At 39.3% G+C, this 20728-nt stretch overlaps 1 protein-coding gene across 5 annotated transcripts in view; it reads right to left on the bottom strand.

Annotated features, from left to right (window-relative positions):
• ATP8B4 (ATPase phospholipid transporting 8B4 (putative)) overlaps positions 1-20728 on the bottom strand; it is a 152154-nt gene that overhangs the window by 71432 nt on the left and 59994 nt on the right. For all 5 annotated transcript variants that reach the window (XR_005585498.1, XM_039491658.1, XM_039491659.1 and 2 more), the window contains exons 6-8: positions 10435-10507; positions 9068-9138; positions 6427-6509 (exon numbers count right to left, since the gene is read on the bottom strand). Coding sequence is in view for 4 of the 5 variants with exons in the window: in XM_039491658.1 (XP_039347592.1) it covers positions 6427-6509; positions 9068-9138; positions 10435-10507 (227 nt within the window). In the remaining variant the exon portion in view is untranslated. The remainder of the gene's footprint in view (positions 1-6426; positions 6510-9067; positions 9139-10434; positions 10508-20728) is intronic.

Genomic DNA, 20728 nt, shown 5'->3' with positions numbered 1-20728 from the left:
CCAGTTTGACAGCAAACCATTGACAACTACTCTTTGAGTATGTTTTTTCAATCAGTTGTGCAGTCACCTTATAGTAATTTCATCTAGACCTCATTTCCCTAGGTTACTTATGAGAATGCCATGCAACACTGTGTCAAAAGCCTTACTAAAATCAAGGTAGATCACATCTACTGATTCCCCCCATTCCTCTAGGCTAGTAATCCTGTCAAAGTAATCCAATCAAAGAATATCCCTATGGATTCAATAGGCCACAAGGTAACCAATCTTAAAAAAAGAAAACAGCTGACATGGCTTTTCTCATCAAGGAGATTCTGATTCTGCTAGTGTTTTAGTATGATGAAAGAGGAACCTTTTCATAAAAGTCACTTTCCACTTGAGCATGTGGAAACAGCTATCCTTTATTATTGGGAGAATCTTTTTTTAAAATATCAATTATGCTTAGAAAATTTAACTAATTATTTCAGAACCTTCCAAACTTTACTTCTTGAAAATTGCTTAATGCAGTAGTTAACAGGAGAGAGTTTGTCTACCGGCTCCAGCTGGGTATTAGGAATTAGGACTTTTGGGTTTTCTCTCGAGCCTTGCCAAGGATTTATTGTATGACCTAGCTCAAATCACTTTATCTTTATCAGTTTAGTCATTTGTAAAATGGCTGTAATAATATGTCCTTCTCTGAGATGCTGCAAGGTGTAATCCTTTGCTATATAATAGCAAAGTACTGACAGTGAGCTTTCCTATCTGATATTCTTAGTCTTTAACAAACAAAAATTTTATGCCCATGAACTGCCTTCACTTTCTCCTTCTGAGGACTGTTTTAAATTAAAATAAGCATAAATATATTTCAAGCCCTGTATACTATCACGAGAACTGAAGTACTAAAATGTGGATAGATATTTTGCTAAACATAAATGTTTTATTTTTCTCTTTTTCAGTTGCATGATATGCTGTCAGAATGACCACAAGGTACTGGATGTTTCCTGTAAAAGAACTCCTAAACCTTTCTCTGATACAGAATTTAGTATTAACAGCCATGCAAAATATGTAAACTTGTCATAAGTTGCATAAAACAGATCACAACAGCAGTCAAAAATCAGGGAGATGAAAAAGCCAGCATTAAATGGGAAAAGGCATATACTGTAGTTACTCCAAGAAATCAGACTGAAGTATGTGCAGCTGATGTATATTTTTAGATTTTCTTTGCTTGGAAAAACTCTTCAATGCCCATAAAATTCTAATAAGAAACTAAAAAAAATGAATGCCGGTTCACTATAAATATTTATTCTGTGTTAGAACCATTTATATGAGTTTACCAATTGTATAAATTATTTAGACAAAAATGTACCCCTTCTTTTATTGGCTCTAGAGCAGTTTGCAATCCAAAGAATTAGATTTATTCAAGACACTGAACTCACATTTTCATTGTTATAGAAAACTGTTAAATACACCATTACAGCAGAGAGCCTTTCTACTGTCTTCTATGTTCTCTATATTTAGCAAAATCTACCAAACAAAGACTTAACACGGATTTGGGGACTAATAGAAATAATCTAAAATTATTCCCATGAAACTTTGTTAGTGCAATCATGCATGAGTTTAGCAATAAATTCTAAACAAAAGCCGTAAAAAACCTTTTTCAAGACACTAAGGACATATTTTCCCTAAATATCATTCTAGATTACGTCAAACAACTTTGACTAAAATATAAAAAAAAAATTATAATTAAAACATGGATTCAAAACAGTAATGGATTCAAAAATGGATTCCCAGTACAGTGACATAAGTTATAAAATTTTCATTTGCAACCATGAAAATCATGATAATACAAAAGATTATTGTTCGCTGTAATCAATGTGGGAGTCTTTCACTGATTTCAGTGGATTTTCAACCAAGCTGTTAGATTCATAATAACGGAAATAGTCAAACTGGTGTATGAAACCGTCATCACCCTCTAAATGAAGCATAAGAGTTAATCAATTTAGACATTTAAAATTTCATCATTGACCTTTTATTCCTGATACTACATCTTTCACCCATAATTTGCTCATCGCTTGCTTCCATAACTGTAACCTGCAATTTGGAATCGCTACTTGCCATCTCCTCTTTTCTGTCTATCCAAAACTGCAGCCATAAATCAACTCTCCCTCTTCAGTTCCCTTAAACAGCTCACGGTCTTGTGCTGGCATCATCTGCATCATCTGCATCCATTGTTCTGTTCGATTTTCCATCTCTATTGTGTAAGCCTCTTGCAAAGGAACCCGTTCCCAGAAGTGTTTGTAAAGCTTATAGTGAACTCCATGGGTGCATTTGAGATGGTTACATTTGAGATGCCTTTTCAGTTGGTCATTAAAATTTTCATGCTTTGTTTTCAATACAAAGGTGATTTTTTATTAAATTTGAATAAAATCAGTTTAACCATGGGGGGAAAGAGATGGGAAGGCCCATCCAATTTTAATTTCTGTGGTTGCATTCCTCAAAAATGACTGAAGCTAGGAACTTTGAACGTGGCTTTTTTATAGTCCTCTATGAAGAAGAAGAAAATTCAGAAGGTTTATAAAACTATGAAAGTTTAACATGGGCACTTTTGTCCCTTAATTATCAAATTTTCTTTCTGTACTTTTATCTTTGTTATATAATCTGTATAATAAAATACACAGTTTAGTCAATGTAGGTGAGTTAATCCTGCAATGAGTACTCAATTTCACAAAATCAACACTGCATTAATGTTAGTTTTAAATACAAATAACAAAGAGCCAGATGGCCCCAAGGCCAATGGGAAAGTAGAAAGTAGAGAAACACCTTTGTGGAGTTTTTACCAGATTGTACTTTCAGGGATTTGGAGTTTGTGCGCTCTCCCCACCACAAACAGAACACACTGAGGCTTGGTCCCCAAAATTTGTGGATCTAAGAAATCCTCTGGAAACCCAGGTCTGCCCACACATAAATACACCTCAAGCAGCACCCTAATAATTTCCCACCCAGCTCTTTGGTAGCTTGGCTCTCCTCTCTTGCTGCTAACCTTGTGAAAATAGCCAAAAGAAATTCCAGTGTGGAATAGGCTCTACAGAAAAATTCATCCATGCTCTGGCTCAGTTCTGGTCCTTGTGGAGACTCCTTTGTAGGATTTCATTTAAAAAGGAGGAAAAGTACTTCAGAGGAAGCCAAACCACCATCCCTTTCCCTCTCTCCCTCCCTCTCAGACACATGGAGATCCATGTGTGGCTCTGTCAATTCAATCTGAATGTGAAACAATTCTAGATGCTGATGTAGAACAGTTACGTTTAGTTTTAATGAACATGTATAATCTTTGGGGAGTTTAAGTTTATTATGTTTGTGAAGTAACATTTTGTATGGTTAGCCTGAACTAGCTTCTGTTTCAGTTCTTTATCCCTTTCTGTTTTAAAATATATGTAATTTAAGTTAATGTGATTTCTGGACAATGGTAGGTAAAAAAAACAGACTGGAAACTGAGCAACAAAACTACAAAAAGAATTTGAGATTGACAGTCAGTCAGAATTACCAGCTGACATTCTCCTGTTCACACTTCAAGGTTAAAAGCATCCATGTTTTGGTGAACAAACTAGAAAATTCTTGACAAGGTCAAACGTTTGCTTCAAAAGCTATACATGGAACTGAGGAAACTCTTCAGAAGTTGGAAAATGAAACAACAGAGGTTGTATTCTGTCCTCAGTTGGCTTCAGCGGCTTAAGATATGAGCCTTTCTTAAAACTTGGAGGCTAGCACTGGAACGATATGCTTGTGTCAAGCAGGAGGGCTCCTACCCAGGGGAGTGGATTATACCTGAATAAATGGTATAATCCCAGGTAAAGAAGATACAAATGTTTTAATGTAGAACTGTACCTGCAACTGAGTGTTGTCATTTTTCATTATTTTACAATTATGCTATTAAAGTCTAAATTTTTGCTCTGTATGTCAGGACATTTGCTTTTAATTAAATTACAAGTGAGTGCTACCAAAAGTTACACCCTGAATGTAGCAGAAATAGATGATATTATAATCACACCTGTCCTCACCCCAAATCACTCTGATGTACCTCTGTACTTTCCATTTTCACTGAGGACCAGAAACTGAAGTACTAGCACAATGCAAAAAAGTATTGTTATTATACTCCAATGAACCAGAAAGTCGTTCATGATAAGACTTGTTCTCAAAATTGTGCTATGATTTTTAGACCAAAATTATATGAAGAAGTTGAGAAGTGCAGTGTACTTTTGGATGCTTATCTCAACTATACAGGACCTCCAAACATTCTGAGGTTCATCTATGATTACATTGTTAGTGGAAAACTGGCCACATAAATATTTCAGTAAGTATTTTAAACAAAATTTGCTGTCTTCATATACTATTTACCTAAACTAATAACTTTTTAAAGGCATTTTGTGGGGGGAAAAAGTCATTTGTTTTGGCCAAACTAAAATATCACATGACGCAACCATTGAAAATTTCCTTGCTAATCTGGAAGAATTCAATTTTTGAACAGTAAATACTACTTGTAGTAAGTATTTCTATTACAAAAGGTTACCAAATGTATTAATGGGATCCAGAAAGATGTTTAAAAGTAGATATCTAGCATATAATAAACAATATAAAAATTGTAAACTGGGCTTTTGAGACATTCCAAAATATAAATATGGATGCAGTTTAACTGAACTTTGAAGATGCTGCTATTCATGCTTTTATTCAAAGGAGTAACAAGAAAAGAGATATGAGGGAAAGAAACAATGAAAACAAGCTCAAAGAACAGCAAAACCTTGTGGGTTAGATGGCAATCAAGAATGACTCTTCCTAACTGCACTCGTGAGACAAAGGGTCTCTTATTCTCAGGATGGTGAAGGTTGAAGGGAGTGTCCTAATTTTTTTTTCAGGCCTCTGGAAAACACTGTGGTTCATACTGCTCCTCAGAGTTTTCAGAGGATGATTCATGGGCTACATCTATTTTGGCGATTGGATACCTGTACAGAGCCATGTGTATGCTTATCCATGTACCCCATACCCATATCAGGTGTCCATATATGCCGTGCTGAACATGAACATATGTCCTGAGCCTGGCTGTACCCAGTATAGTAAGTGAACACCCGCCCATGCCAGACTCTCTGAAACTTCCTGGAATAGCTATGAATTCCTGGTACTAGAGGACAATGAACTTCAACCAGACATTTATCAAGGTCTGGGTGTGCTTGGCTGACATAGAGCTGACAGACAGCTGCTCTCAGAGTATATTCCTTGTTTATGAATGCTGGTGAAAAGAGTCCAGCAGAAAATTGGTGAAGTAGTCAGCACAGCTTGCTACTATGGGTGAGAACAGCAGGGACAGGGACCTTTATATTTCTGGGTAAGGGTCAGGCAGGAAAGGGTTCAGAGTGTTGTGGGAACAGGGTTGGAGGACTATTGAACTCAGTACCTGGGACATGCACCTTATCCTTGTCCACACTACAAATTGACACAGGTACAGGGCCATGCCACAGCCTGAAGCGTGTTCACATCCATGCCCCTTAGGCTTGCTAATGTTCTTGCCCTGTACACACCCTGAAACCTGTACTTCTGGGGTTTAGATGTGGTTGGTGAGGGGGGCTCTGGCACAACCATATGCTTGGACCTGTGTGTAGTCGCCAGTGTAGATGCAGCCATGGAGTTGCATAGGTGTCAAAGGACAGGCAACAGTGAGCAAAGTAATGGAAAGCGAAAACAGAATAAAGATTCAATATATAAATTGTGGGATTAGGATATAGATTTTACATCTGCTAAACTTCACTATGGCCCTGTCTTGATGAGCAAAAAGAATTTGTTTGTTTAATCGAAAAAGAACTAGATAAGTTCATGGAGGATAGATCCATCAACGGCTATAAACCAGGATGGGCAGGGATGGTGGCCCTAGCAACTGGGAATGGGCGACAGGGGGGTGGATCACTTGATGGTTACCTGTTCTGTTCATTCTCTCAGGGACACCTGGCACTGGCCACTGTCAGAAGACAGGATACTGGGCTAGATGGACCTTTGGTCTGACCCAGTATGGCCACTTTTATGTTCTTATGTAATAATGTTAAGCTAATCAAGTTAACACACCCACCCTCCACCCGAGGCTACAACACAGCCAGATAAGATGGCTTCAAATGTGTTAATTTACATCTTAACTTTTTAACATCTTTTTAATCATATTAACTTATTATTAAGCTAACTTGATTGAATAACCCACCCTTGTGCCCATCAAGACATACCCAAAAATAGGACAATGAGTTGGGATCTGAGAGTCATATTGGTAAACAACATCCTTAATCTTGATAGTGAAAGAATGAGAACTTGGTGTTTAATGTCTGGAGTCATTTACCTCTCCCCTCCAAGTACAAAACAACAACAAAAACCAAAAATAAAAACCTTGGTTCCAACAAATTAACTTTTATCACCACTTACCATCAAATTCTGCAAGCCTTCTAATATCTGCTCCAAGTTCTGAAGTAACTGGTAAAGCCTGACGTACTTTTAGGTTAGTCTCACTGTAAAATTAATAACATGTCCTTTATATAAGACTCTTTCCATAACCCTCCGGCCCTGCCTTCTCTCACCCACAGGAACCTATGTTCAGTACCATAGAATCTGACTTTGTGGACTAAGATAGTACATTTATAGAAAGACAGACATTCAGATAGCTCTTTCTCATGTTATTCTGGAAGAACACATTTTAATTTTTGTAACCGATTCTAAAACATAAGAAGGAGCTTCAGTTTTAATAAGTGCTGGCATCGTAATGAATGCACATCTGCATAACTATAATTTGTTTTGCTTCTTTGAACAGAAGACATCATAAATATGATTTAGTCAGAGCCCATCCAGTCATCTGACAGAGAGGCTATAAAACAGTGGCATGCTGCTCCAGCTGCTTCGGCTTCTTCCAATGACTCCTCAGGTCCATGGCTGTAATAAGGTCTCTGAGGAAGAGGCTACGACAGACGGGGATTGCGAATGTGTGGAGTTCATATACAAATACTCTGGCTAAAGGTGAGCTTTACTTTGAGTGGTCTCTATACACTTCCACTCTTGGGATAATCTGATAAGCAGTACTGTGAAATGAGGAAGGTGGGACATGGAGTCTTAATTAAACAATGACTGAAGTACTACTCTACAAAAATGCAGTTCGGACCTGGATGCTAAATCAAGGGAGTTCAGTGAATGTGTACATACAGATCCAAGCTGCAGCTCTGCAGATTTCAACAATGGCAAAATATTTAAGGAACATCAAAGATATCACTAGTATCTTAGTTTCTGAGGCAACTGGGGCTGATGCAGGCCTATCTTTATTCACAGAACAGAAATGATTGACACCAGAGGGTTTAGCCACCAGGACCATCTGCAGTGGAAGGGCGTGGAATTGGTTTTGATGCTCCTTAGAGATTCTTGGGAGTAAAGGTGTGATGTTGCACCCCATAATGCTTTACAGAAATATGCTTATGAATGTAAATATGACATAATGACATGAAATATGAACAGGAATACTTGTGGCACAACTGGAATATGTTTCATGCTACATATGCCATGTAACATATCTTTGCAAAGGTTATGTTCTACTGAATGTATTCATCCCTTTCATATGCATGTACCATTTTTATATCTGAAGTTATGAGCGTTGTATCTATTCTTGTATTTAAAGTGTTTGCTGTAGGAAGCACCTCAGGCAAATCTGGTCAACATAGTGTGAAGGGGTTATTCAAGTAATACAGCATCGGCCTGTAAAGAACTGAGTCATGCATGGACATGTGACTTGCCCATGTGACTCCAAAACTCCATCTTGTAGCTGTAATTCCACACAGGGGGAGAGAGAGGTTTCCATCCACAAGAGAGAGACTATATAAGCCCCAGGGAACCCCCTCCATTTTGTCTTCAGCTGGCTCACGAGATAACCTCTCCACCCCAAAGAGATGCCTGAAAGAAACTGGATCAAAGAACAGTAACTACAGGGGTGTGAGTGACTGCTGGACCCAGACCAGAAGGAGGCTAGTCTGCCAAAGAAGCTTATTGGAACATCTCTGAGGGTGAGATTTACCTGCATTTAGTTTGCTACTGTATTAGGCTTAGACATGCGTGTTTTATTTTGTTTTGTTTGGTAATTTACTTTGTTCTATCTGTTATTACTTGGAACCACTTAAATCCTACTTTTTGTATTTAATAAAAATCACTTTTTACTTATTAATTAACCCAGAGTAAATATTAATACCTGGGGGCTAAAATAGATTTATACAGGGTAAAATGGATTTATTTGGGGTTTGGACCCCATTGGGAGCTGGGTATAGGAGTGCTGGAGACAGGAGCACTTCTTAAGCTGTTTTCAGTTAAGCCTGCAGCTTGTGGGGGACGTGGTTCAGACTTGGATCTGTGTTTGCAGCAAACGTGTCTGGCTCAAACAAGGCAAGGTACTGAAGTCCCAAGCTGGCAGGAAAAACGGGCTCAGAGGTAGTCTAGGCACATCAGGTGGCAGTCCCAACCTGGCCATCAGAGGTGGGAAAGATGGAAGGATAAAATCCTAGCCACTTTCCTTTTGGAACCACCATAGGATCCATCAGACTGCACTGGGGTGCAGAACCTAGAGGAGCCTCAATAAATAAAAATTAAAAAAAGAATTTCAAATAAAAATAATACAGTATAAAGGACTAAACTCAGTCCAAAACTAACCAGGAACTGAAATTATCCAATGGCACTGTAGATTGAAGAAGTGGATCCAGGGAGGATCCAGTCTCCACAACGGGAAAGAACAGAAGAAACTGGAGTGTCACACCTCCATTTATGTCCTTGCCCTCATAACATTCAGGAATAGCAAGAGGAAGGGTAGAAGGGGGTGCAAAAGTGTTTCAACTTCACTGCTATTAAGTGTAAAACTGTCAGAGCTGCACCACAAGCATATCCCAAGGGTGGGACTATGTAGAGGCTACTTGAAGAAGAACATTAGGAATAAAATATATCTGTGATCAATAGCTGGTGTCCACGTGCCATACACACATAAATAATATATTTTTAATGTATTATGTTATTCTGTTAACTACTCTAACAGATTAAAACTTACCCATCAAGCTCAGCTGTTTCAATGTAACAGAGACCATGTGGTTCACTGCTAGACAGAAGTAATAAATCAGCCTGTAAAAAAAAAAAGTGATGTTAAATATATTCTGTCATCTCGAAAAGCTGTAAAAAGATTGAGAAAAGGCTCATATAAGATACAAAAAAGTTCCAAGATACACCACCATGTTCTCTGTAATTTTTCTTATCTAAATATATAGCACAAATACTTCTTTCAAATTCTCATGTCTGAAACAAATTTAATTTTTTCCCCTAAATTACCAAACAGAGAAAACATACATACAGACTTTATGGACCAGATCCTCACCTGGTGTAAACTGGCACGGCTTCAGTGACTTCAATAAATCCATGAGGTGGATGAATTGACTTTGTTTTTTTTTTGTTTTTTTTTTTTTTTACACAAGGTCCAGATCTTTAGACAGTGTAAATCAGTGTACTTCCATTGAAATTAGAGGATAATCTGATCTAAAATTTGTAAAAGTGAGTCTTTTCATATTTAAAATGGTTCCCATTCATGAACATTAAGGTTTTGCAATGAAAAATTCCTGCAGGATTTTGGGTACAGGTGATTCAGCATACCATGAATGCATAGTGCCTTCACTACCGGATAGGGCTAGAAAAAGTTATTGCTGTCTTGGTGATGCCAGTACTTCACATCATAAAAAATGTGCCCACTTTTACTTGACAGATCATAGTATTTTTGACGGAGCATTTATAATATAATAGACCTTGACAGGATGAGCTGTAAATACACTTTTAGGCCTTTATTTTACATAAGCACAAAGGAGTAAGTGAAGAGTGGTTTTCTATACATGTAAATAAAACTTTAAACATTACTCAGATGTATATTTGTGTTTGATTACAATACCATCCTCCTGAGAAAAGTATTTTAAGTTATACAGAGTCAAAGCAAGGGCTTGTCTACACTACCGCGCAGGGCCGATCTAAGATATGCAACTTCAGCTATGTGAATAGCGTAGCTGAATTCGGCGTACTTAGATCTACTTACTGCGGTGTCTTCATTGCGGTAAGTAGATGTCTGACGCTCTCCCATCAACTCCGCTTGTGCTCCTCATTCTGGTGGAGTACCAAAGTCGATGGGAGAGCGCTCAGTGGTCAATTTATCGCATCTATACTAGAAACGGTTAATCGACCCCCGCTGGATCAATCGCTGCCCTCCGATCCGGTCGGTAGTGTAGACCCCCCTCATTTCCAAAGGGGGTATCAATGCATGTGGGAAACAAGGGGCAACAGCCAAACAATACACACAGAAAGATAGAGAGAGGCAAGTATTTGTTACTATTTTATTTCTCTGTGACATGTACTATGGAAGAAAATATTTGAATTACTTACAGCTACAAATGTATTATTCTCCAGTTTAATGATGTCACCGGGTCTTACATTCATCCATTTTTCATTCTGTAATCTATGAAAGATAAAACGCACACACATACACACTTATTTTTTTCTAGAAATATGTTTAGTGAGAGATAGTAATTTACACTTGTAGTCTTAAGGTTATTTACAAGGTATTAAATATGCACTATTACACTACAAATATCAATGCTCACAGTGCCCTACTCAAAACAAACACTATGTTCCATTATTAACAAATCATCTGTATGACAAACTACTGACTACTATCCATTTTATAATTATTTCTGTTGGCGATAACATTAGTAAAGACTTTATTCAGTAAGATCCCTACCAGATTCCTGTATACTAGAAGGATCTTTGTCATAATCATTACACATATGACTGAAGAGCAGGAAACAGAGATGGAGAAGGGAAATAAAAACATGAGACAGCAAAGTGGGAAGGAAGATTTAGATGAGTGAGATAAGACATGGAAAAAAGAATAAGAAAAGGAAAGAAAATAATGGGAACAAAGAAAACAGAAGAAAAAATGAAATAGCAAGCTGTTTTCAAGCTTGCTTGAACAAGTATTCATTGTTGCTAACATTTGAAAAACTCTTCCATGTTTGCACTGGCTAATTCAAATGCATTATAATTAGGGCCCTACCAAATTCACGGTCCATTATGGTCATAGGATTTTTAAAGTCATAAATTGCATTATTTCTGATATTTAAATCAGAAATTTCACAATGTTGTAACTCTAGGGGTCCTGACTCAACTCTGAAGGCAGCAGCACAGAAGTAAGTGTGGCACGGTATGGTATTGCCACTCTTACTCCTGCGTTGCTGCTGGTGGGGCGTTGACTTCAGAGCTGGGCGCTGGCCAGCAGCCTCCACTCTCTGGCCACTGAAGGCAATGCAGAAGTAAGAGTGGCAATACCACAACCCCCTACAATAACACTGTGACCCCCCTCAATCCTCTTTTGAGTTGGGACCCCCAGTTTGACAAACACTGTTCTCCCCCGTGAAATCTGTATAGTACAGGGTAAAAGTTCACAGAAGACCAGATTTCACAGGGGAGACCAGATTTCACAGTGCATGGTGTGTTTTTCACAGCCATGAATTTGGTAGGACCCTAATTACAATGCAGCAAAGGGCTCTGCAATTATTAGATATTGCCTTGAATCGGAAAGGCAGAAATAAATGGGGCCCTATTGACATTTTTGCAAGGATTCCCCAAAACTGTAGCCAGCCAGAGGAAAAACAGACCATGTGCATCAATGTAACTTTCAGATGTTTTTGTATAAAATTCACTGAGATGTCAGCGAGCTTGTGTCCTATTGCAATGAAGCATTAATAAAGTACTTCTCTGTAGTGATAATATAGCAGTACTGGCCAATTCCAGTCAAATTCAGAATAAAGATGGGTTATTACAAGGTAGTAATAAAGGTTGGTTTTATTTTTAGCTTTAAAAAATCTAATTTACTTGTCTTATAGGCTGGAAAACAGTTTAAATATTTATACAATTGTGAAATATGCCCTGCACTATCAGCATGCTAGGTCATTTGGCTTAGACATTCGAAGAACTTCTCTTTAATACTGATCCAAGTACATGTTGTTCTGGAAAGTTTTCAACTGCAGCATTTTCATCTAGAGCCAGAATTCACTCATTTTCAAGCTCTCTTCTCTTCTGTTCTTTATCTTAAGTGGGGAATTGTATGTTAGTTGCAGCACATTTAACTTAATTTTATTTAGTTTTTCAGGTGCACTTATGTATTTGGATAATCTTTAAAGGAAACAGTTGTAGGGAATGTAATTTATTTGCAGTATTGTTGTTTCTCATGCTAATTTGTAGGACAAAACTTGAGGGAAAATTTAATTGATAAAGATAGAAGTTTTAGTCATCATTTATAGTCCAAATAGGACCCTGGATCCTTACACCCGCGTTTCATGATAATTTGTATCCCAAACTAGAGGCGAATATCATAGTTTGGGCCCAACTCTAATTGACATTAGTAATCTGTTGTTAATCTAGTCATTATAAAATCTGTTTAAAGAACGTTAATCCCAGCAAGAGCTGAAAGTGCTGGAGAATTAGTGCTCTGCTCAGAGATAAAGCATAACCTTGCTCTTCAAGTGATCTCTAACAGGCAACTCAGAACTGCAGCCAGTCCTCCCCCAGCAGAGGGACAAGTCACCATGACATTTGAGGGCTAAGGATTCAAGAGGAATCCAGGAAAACCACTAAGCAAACCCACTTATTAATATTAACATTAGTCTCTGACACATATTGAAAAAGTCAGAAAATCCAAAGCTATGGCTCATGTTTTGCCCTGAAATCATTCTGTTCTGGAGGGATAAGAGTGGGGAGCTCACATCATCTTGAAATACGGGGCAGCCTCAGGCTCAATCATGAATTTTTTGGCTTTTTTAAAAGCGCTGCAACTATGCTATTTAAATATGATTTTTAAACAGTGAAACATCCCCGGGGGATGTTCATGCTTGGGCCTTTTGGTGTGTTTTTAAAGGAACTTTTTTTCTGGAAGGTTTTTAGCAGTGTAGTGAGAGCCGTGTGAGCTTGAATCTGTAGACCCAGGCTCTGAGATTTGCTACCATAGGTTTTAAAATACAGTGTTGATGTACCCTAATTAGTCTTCCCCGAAAGCAGTCTCTACTGGCTCCACATAGGTCAACATGGAAGGTGGAATGGAGGGTTAAAATGAGGCCGTGAGATCTCCAACTATGTAGATCCAGTCATCGTAACGGATTGTGCAAACAATGAAGAAGAGCAATCCAAAGGCTCCACTGTAGCCCTGCATCTTGGCCAGATTAGAGTGTTAATTCCCACTCCAAAAACTGTACATTTTATATCTCAATTTATTTGGAGTGGTGACTTCATGCATCTCCAATTAATATTTAATAAAGCAGTATATATTATGTTTAATTTTAAATCAAGAAACTCCACACCTTTCACCCACAAAGACAAATTACTCTGGCTTTATGCAGGGGCCATAAATTCAGTCAAAACAGTAGTTTTAAAAATTAACTTACATACCCAACCACACCCAAAGCCATCACTCTGCCCTGTTGGATCACTGCAATATGCTGTTGTGCTATGCTTTAAATGTGTATGCAGCTGAAGGCTGACAGCTCCAAAAGAGTTGATCCATTTTACAGTTACGTAAGCAGAATGTGCTATATTGTGTGTAGAAAAAAAAAATCCTTCGGACAACATCTGAAAACTATATACTAAACAGCAGATACCAGTTTGAACCTAGATTGTCTTGGACATTTTGATTAGCTGACATAACACATCAGAAAAAATATTAAGCTGCACTAGTTGGAAAGGGAGAAGAGACAGAACATTTAGGGGTGGGAGTTTCAAATGAGTTAATAAGTCAATGCCAATGGGAAGCTGGAAGCCTAAACTCCAAAGACTCTATAGAAAATCCCAGCTTAAATTGATTTCAGAATGGGGAGAGATTGAGAGAGAAACACACAGTGAGAATGAAAAAGAGAATGCATCAGAGCACATGAACGGCTTTGGAGCTCTCTGTCTATTAACTCTTTTAAATTTTGCTTTTTGACTTTCCTGTAATGTCCTCAATGAGTTCAGGTAGCATAGAGTTCAAATCATGATTCTGTGGATAGATATTATCCCAATTAAAATGTCAAAATACTGAGGAACAAAATGCTTACTATTCTGATATTTCTATTGCTTTTCAAAATTCAGCCCTGCTTAACAGGTCACCTCATGACACATGGAATCCTGTTCTGCTCCCACATAAGGAAACCATAAGGATTCACTGGAGCCCCGTGGATTCACTGTACGTGCATTACAGTGACTCCAGTAGAAGCCAGGCTTGCAAATACAGCTATTCAATGAATACAGATAGATTTGGACAGGGCTCAAACTGCTTCTGGCATTTTTACCACCATTTTGTGGCGAGGGCTGCTAGAGCTGCATCTGTAACGGAGCTCCCAGATGTCCTGGTACCAATTTGGGTAGTCTGATGAGCGTACCAGTTTGTTTCGTTTTGTTTTTGTGGAATTCCCTAGTGTAGACAAGATTTAATTTCATCTCTAGAAAGTGCCAAGGTGAAATATATAAATGAAGGATTATGATGATAGAACAAAATACAATTTAAACATCAGGATATTGGTGGCAACATATCTAATGCTTTTTGTATGAACCGCCACTTTAGCATTTTCCATTAGCATTTGACATAACAAAATCCCACTTCTTGGGGCTCAAGTATTAAAAAGCATCTTAGGTTAAAGATCAACTTTTACCAAAGTCTGAGTTTTCACTTAACAGTTGCAATTTCTCGTTCTGAAGACACATTTGTGAATTAGTTCTCCTTGCAGAGACCACACTTCAGAGAATATAACATGTGTAACATGGAACAACAGTACCTATACTTTAAAAACACCAGTACAGAATAAACCATACTCCCTACGGAAGGGAATAACCTGACCAGCTGTGGCACCAATACACAAGACAGCATTAGATTAGCCATTCAGATGCCCCTAGTGGGGCTCTTAACCAATCAGTCTGTACTAGAGACGGTCAAGAGAGAGCAGAATGTTGAATTTGGAAAAAAAAACTAATTATGCAGCTCAGCAACTAATACGATGTTATGTGCGATGCAGAAAAACAAAATAACAGTGTTTCTCCAGGGGTCAGTCTGGTATGGTTAAGTATCCAGCATTGCTGGGATAAAAAAATTAAGTTATAAATATCCATTTAGACACAAGCAAATCTGGTCCTAGGCACATGCAATGCAAGCAACTGTTTGGTCCCTATACTTCTGTACTCCCTCTAAATCCCCCATATATTTGTGCTGCTTAATCCTCCCCACACCTCTGCCCTTCTCAGATAGCTTGGGGCCCCACCAATCAAAAAACTATCCCTGATCAGAGATGTATCTGGCTAACAACAAGAGTCTCTCCCTCCTCCCTACAGGTAAGACAAGAGATTCATAAACAAGTAGTTGCCAAACATTACCTCAAACTATTTTCATACTATGCTGTTAGGGAAAATTGTGTGAACCAGGCAGCTACCTAGTTTTCTATCAGTTTTCTTTAGTTGCCTCTCCTGTTAATAAGGATATCAACTGTAAATATGTAGCACCAACCTACTAGAAGGCTTCCAACTTCATTGATGTTTTTTATGAATTCCTGTTTGATAACATCCACTTCTTTTTGGGGAGGCAGCATTGTATCAATGATGCTTTATCTTGATTCCACTTGTACATAATATGCAGTCATGCAAAGAACAACTGCACACAATAGCTTAATTTAACAGAGGATCAGGGCTCCAACAAGTCTAATACTAAATATTTTAAACTTTGCACAAACGTTTACATGCAAGTCTTGTACAATGGGACAACCAGCTCTGGAAGAGTAAAACTAACGGCCTGAAATGTATTGATTAAACTGCTGCCTTTTGAAACAAGACATGGTTCTATGGACTGAAAGTTTACCCATTCTGGGGCTTTCTTTTTATTGTTATTTTTAACAGGAACTCAGTGGCATTCAATGGAATTCATACTACACAGGGGAGCAAAACATCCCTATGCCCACCCTGTGCACTGATCACTACCTGCCCATTAAATCTCTACTTGTTTCTATGATCACTGGGATTGTTCTCTCTTTTTGTTTGCTCTTGTACTGCAACTCTTCCAAGTCTATGTTACAGTCCTTCCATTTGTTACATTTGATCGCTTGAGATTCATTTATTGGTAATTATTTTTGCCATTTGAGACATTTTTGTTCTGTGACTGCTTTACATTAATACATTATTTACAATTCAAAAGTCTGTTTAAACAAATGAGCGATCAGAAAATAGCTGGCTTTTAATATCTTCAGAATATATGTTATTTATTTAGAAATAATCAAAACCAAAACAATTCAATTTTAAAGAAAAATCTTCACAGACTAATTCCAGAAAAACAAATATTCTGCCTCAGTGGAACCTCAAACTGGCTTAGCCCTCAGGAAATCTAGCAGAATATTGGGGACCTATGGTTTTATTTATGAAAAGTCATTTACAGTCAAGGAACTCAATATTTAATTTTACTGTGAGTTGATTTGGCAAATCTTCTGTAAAGTTAATGTTTTGGCACCATGGATTGCTTTGCCTACATGTTATAACCACAAAACAAGCAAAAAATAACTACACCCAAGAAGGATTGAAACAGACAAAGAAGAAAATCTGTTGCCACCATGCTCTGTTTAAAAAATAACTGCATCATAGCTGACCATGAGCATTTCTCCCAGAGATGATGCTTATACTGTAAGTTCAAATAAAAAGAATTAGAAGTATCTCTAAGAGAATCACCTGGTGACTCCCAGCAATGTTACAGTTCATATTTTCATCAGCGCCATATACATTAAATGAAAACATTACTGTGCCAGTTCTCAAATCATGTCCTTGTTTACAGTAGTGATGTGATGGTCACCACCCATTAATCACGATCAACTGGTCAATCCTGAAGCCTCTGCCAGTCGATCACAATCTCCGGGCTGCTAAAAGTCCAGCAGCTCAGGCAGGCCTGCCATGGTCCCATGCCACTTTTGGAAGTGGCTGGCTACTGGCACATCTCTGCAGCCCCTGGAGGGGTGGGGCGGGAGGCAGCTCTGCGCGCTGCCCTCGACACTAGCACCGTCTCTGCAGCTCCCATTAGCCCGAAACCAGCCAATGGGAGCTGCAGGGGCGCCACTTGTGAGCGCAGGCAGCACACGGAGACCTGCTGCCCCCCTTCCTCCAAGGGCCGCAGAGATGTGCCAGCAGCCGGTCGCTTCCGGGAATGGCGTGGGGCCACAGCAGGCAGGCAGCCTGCCTGAGCTCCATTGTGCCACCAGCCAGGAGCCACCTGTGTAAGTGCCTCCCGGCCGTAGCACCCCTCACTTCTGCACCCCAAGCCCCTGTCCCAGGCTCAGCCAGTGCACATCTCACAGTTGAGAATGTTACACTGATTTGTGACAATCCCTGAAGGATTTTGGATCTATAAATCACAAATGACACTAATAAAAAGTAAAATTCATGAAAAGTCCAGTGGATTCTGTGAGATTGGGTGCAGTGTGACCATATGATCCCTGCACCCAAACTCCCTCCCAGAGCTTGCACCCCTCACTCCTGCACCCCAATCCTCTGCCCCAGGCTCAGCCCAGAGCCTCCTCCCATACTCTGAACTCCTTGACCCCAGCCTAGAGCCTGCACCCCCTCCCACACCCCAACTCCTTGCCCCAGCCCAGTGAAAGTGAGGGTGGGGGACAGCAAGCAAGGGGGGAATGGAGTGAGTGGGCAGGGCCTCAGGGAAGGGAAGGGGCCTCAGAGAAGGGGCAGGATAGATCCTGGGTTGATCTTAAATTCAAAAAGTGATCTTGTCCATAAAAAGGTCGAAGACCACTGCCCTAGAGGAAGGGCCGGGTTAACTCTCCTGTGGGCCTGGGGGTATTAGATTTTGTGGGGCCCCTGTAGACAAGTCTTTTTCCTGGGAGGGAGTTTGATGCTTGAGGGTGCAGGGGATTGGGGTGCAGGAGGGGGTGCAGGGTCTGGGAAGGAGTTAGGGTGCAGGAGGGAGATTCTGATCTTAGGCAGGGTGGTGGGGTGAAGGAGGGGATGCGAGGTTCAGGCTCTGGCCAGGAGGCACTTACCACAGGTGGCTCCCGGCTGGCGGTGCAGTGGGGCTCAGGCAGGCTGCCTGCCTGCCATAGCCTCATGCTGCTCCCGGAAGCAGCTGGCTGCTAGCATGTCTCTGAGGCCTCGGGGGGAAGGGGACAGCCCTGCCTAGAGGTACTTAGAACCCACCTGGGTCTGTTAGCTCCTATGATGAACCATTATAACAGTCCCTCTACTCCAAAAGAGGTGGGGATACCATTAGGAAACAGCAATTATTATATTTACGCCATGACAAAGCTATTCTTTTAATTCCTTCAACGTGTCCAGGCTGAGCCTGAAGCTATATCAGGGAGTCACTGAGTGAAAGCTTGAGACTTATTCTAGACATGGACATTGAAATCACCCTGAAAAATAAGTCTTGATAACTCATGAGATAAGAAGAACTCAAATCACAGAGAGCTCCAAAGTAGTAGCAAAGTCATCTGGATATCATCAACATTCCTTGGGGAAGATTCTCAGCTGTTGACTTCAATGGAGCTATGACACTTTACACTAGTTGACGATCTCCCCCCTGCCACGTTTTATCCTGGGATTTGCCTATCAAATGGACACACACAAACTATTCTGTCTTTTAGTGGGGCAGTACCCACATGTCAGGCAAGATGCACAAAGCACAGGCATAACCCCACCCCACCCCATGCTAAAGCTCATGCTGAACCAAATATCTTATTGGATAAAGGCAACCAAAACAGGGCTGATGGTATTATCCAGCCAGGCCACAGTAATATAAGTAGAGTTGTTGTTTTGCCAAATATGAATCTTCAGAAAAGGAACAAATGAACAGTCCAGGCCTTTTTATCTGAAACTGGACAAGTTAGAAGAATACTGGCATCTGGTATTAGTATAAGTAAACCCTTTACTTGTGTACTAGCTGCCAAACAGCATAGTGCTTCCCAAGTTTGCAAACAGTAATTTTTGATAATGAAAAAACCTACAGGGTTTTCAAGCCAGGGGGTGAGAATAAGGAGAACAATTTTTCTCCCTCCTCCTTATAACCACCTTCTATGGTCTTGAAAACTGTTATGTCCCCTCTCAGTCTTTTTGTCTCCAGACTAAACAAGCCCATTTTTTTTCCATCTTCCCTCATAGGTCATGTTTTCCAGACCTTCAATCATTTTTGTTGCTCTTCTCTGGACTTTTTCCAATTTGTCCACATCTTTCTGAAATGTGGTGCCCAGAACTGGACACAGTATTTGAGCTGAGGACTAATCAGCGCCAAGTACAGTGGAAGAATTCCTTCTTGTGTCTTACTTACAACACTCCTGCTAATACATCCCAGAATGATGTTTGCTTTTTTTGTAATTAGTTGCAGGTGCAGAAAAGAGGACATCATTTGAATTGAATATCTGTGTCTTCAGGTGAAATAACTCAAGAACAAAATCTTTCCTAGTACATTGACAAGATAAACAGCTACAACGGAGTATTACTGGAGTATTTTCAGACCTGTCACTACTATTTAGCTTTTGATAAATGATGACTATTAGATCCCAACAGCTGGAAGGATACAAATGGAATAGTTTGAATTGTGTTGAGATTTTAAAAATATAAATTGGGCATTTAAATACTAGCGAATGTATCACCAGCTATAATGCAATTGTAATTTTGGAGTTTTTAAATAGACTTACCATTTTTGATGTCTGAGTTCTCCACAACTCTAAAACTTGGTCCCTCTCTTCACCCCCTCCCCAGCCTCCGGTCTGCCAAAGACTGAATTAGTTAACCTAAGGGCACTTTGCAATGTTCACCTTTTATTTGTAGTCTTTTTGTAAGATGACAGTTTGAAGCCTGTATATGGTTACTACTACTTGATTATTTGGTGCAATTATTCTTCTGCCTGGATGGCTTTGGCTGGGTGGTTTGCTATGTTGTGTGGATTTTATTATGTTTTTTCTTTGTTTCTATTTAAGTATTATAAATGGACCTATAGTCAAACGATAGGTGCTTTACCCAACCAATAAAGAAAGTCTGTAGGAGTGTCATAGTTTCTTTGGGCTAATATATCATTGCTTATATAAAGTAATTGTGAAAGTATGTTTCACTGACCTTTCTTTTAAACAAAACGGACTTGTGCTCAAAGTTAAACTGAAGCTTACAGACTGTTTTGAAGTATCTATATGCAAAGCGAAATACAACAAAAAATGCTTAGAGTGGCTAAAATGATCAAAAACATATTTTTAGTTTGAATACAAATTTATATAACACTGCAAACATCAGGGAAAGAGAATTCACAAAAATCCCAGCCCTTCATTTTGCAGTTTAACTGTTCTCCAGATACATCTCACCACTTCTCAGACACTTATCAATTTAATGTCTGCCCTCACTAAGTAGACAGTTTCATATGGTTCACTTAGCCCAGAACATTGAACAGAATCCAATGCACCCACAATCCTGTGAGTTGAATTCACCATTGTTAGTCATGTGAGGATGGGGAGAGAAGTTAGTGAGAGAAATGGAAGCAATTGCTGATGGGCTGCTCACTGAGAGTGGAATCTCAAGGAAAAGAAACAAGGAGGAAGAAAACTCGGCACAACAGACATAATCCTACCACAGCACATTTAGACAAGTGCCCACTGCAGCTGATACTGTTCAAGGCTAGGGCTGCAGA

This window comes from Mauremys reevesii, linkage group 10 (assembly GCF_016161935.1).
Source record: "Mauremys reevesii isolate NIE-2019 linkage group 10, ASM1616193v1, whole genome shotgun sequence".
Lineage (NCBI taxonomy): Eukaryota > Metazoa > Chordata > Testudines > Geoemydidae > Mauremys > Mauremys reevesii.
This window is presented reverse-complemented; position numbering and strand designations above follow the sequence as displayed.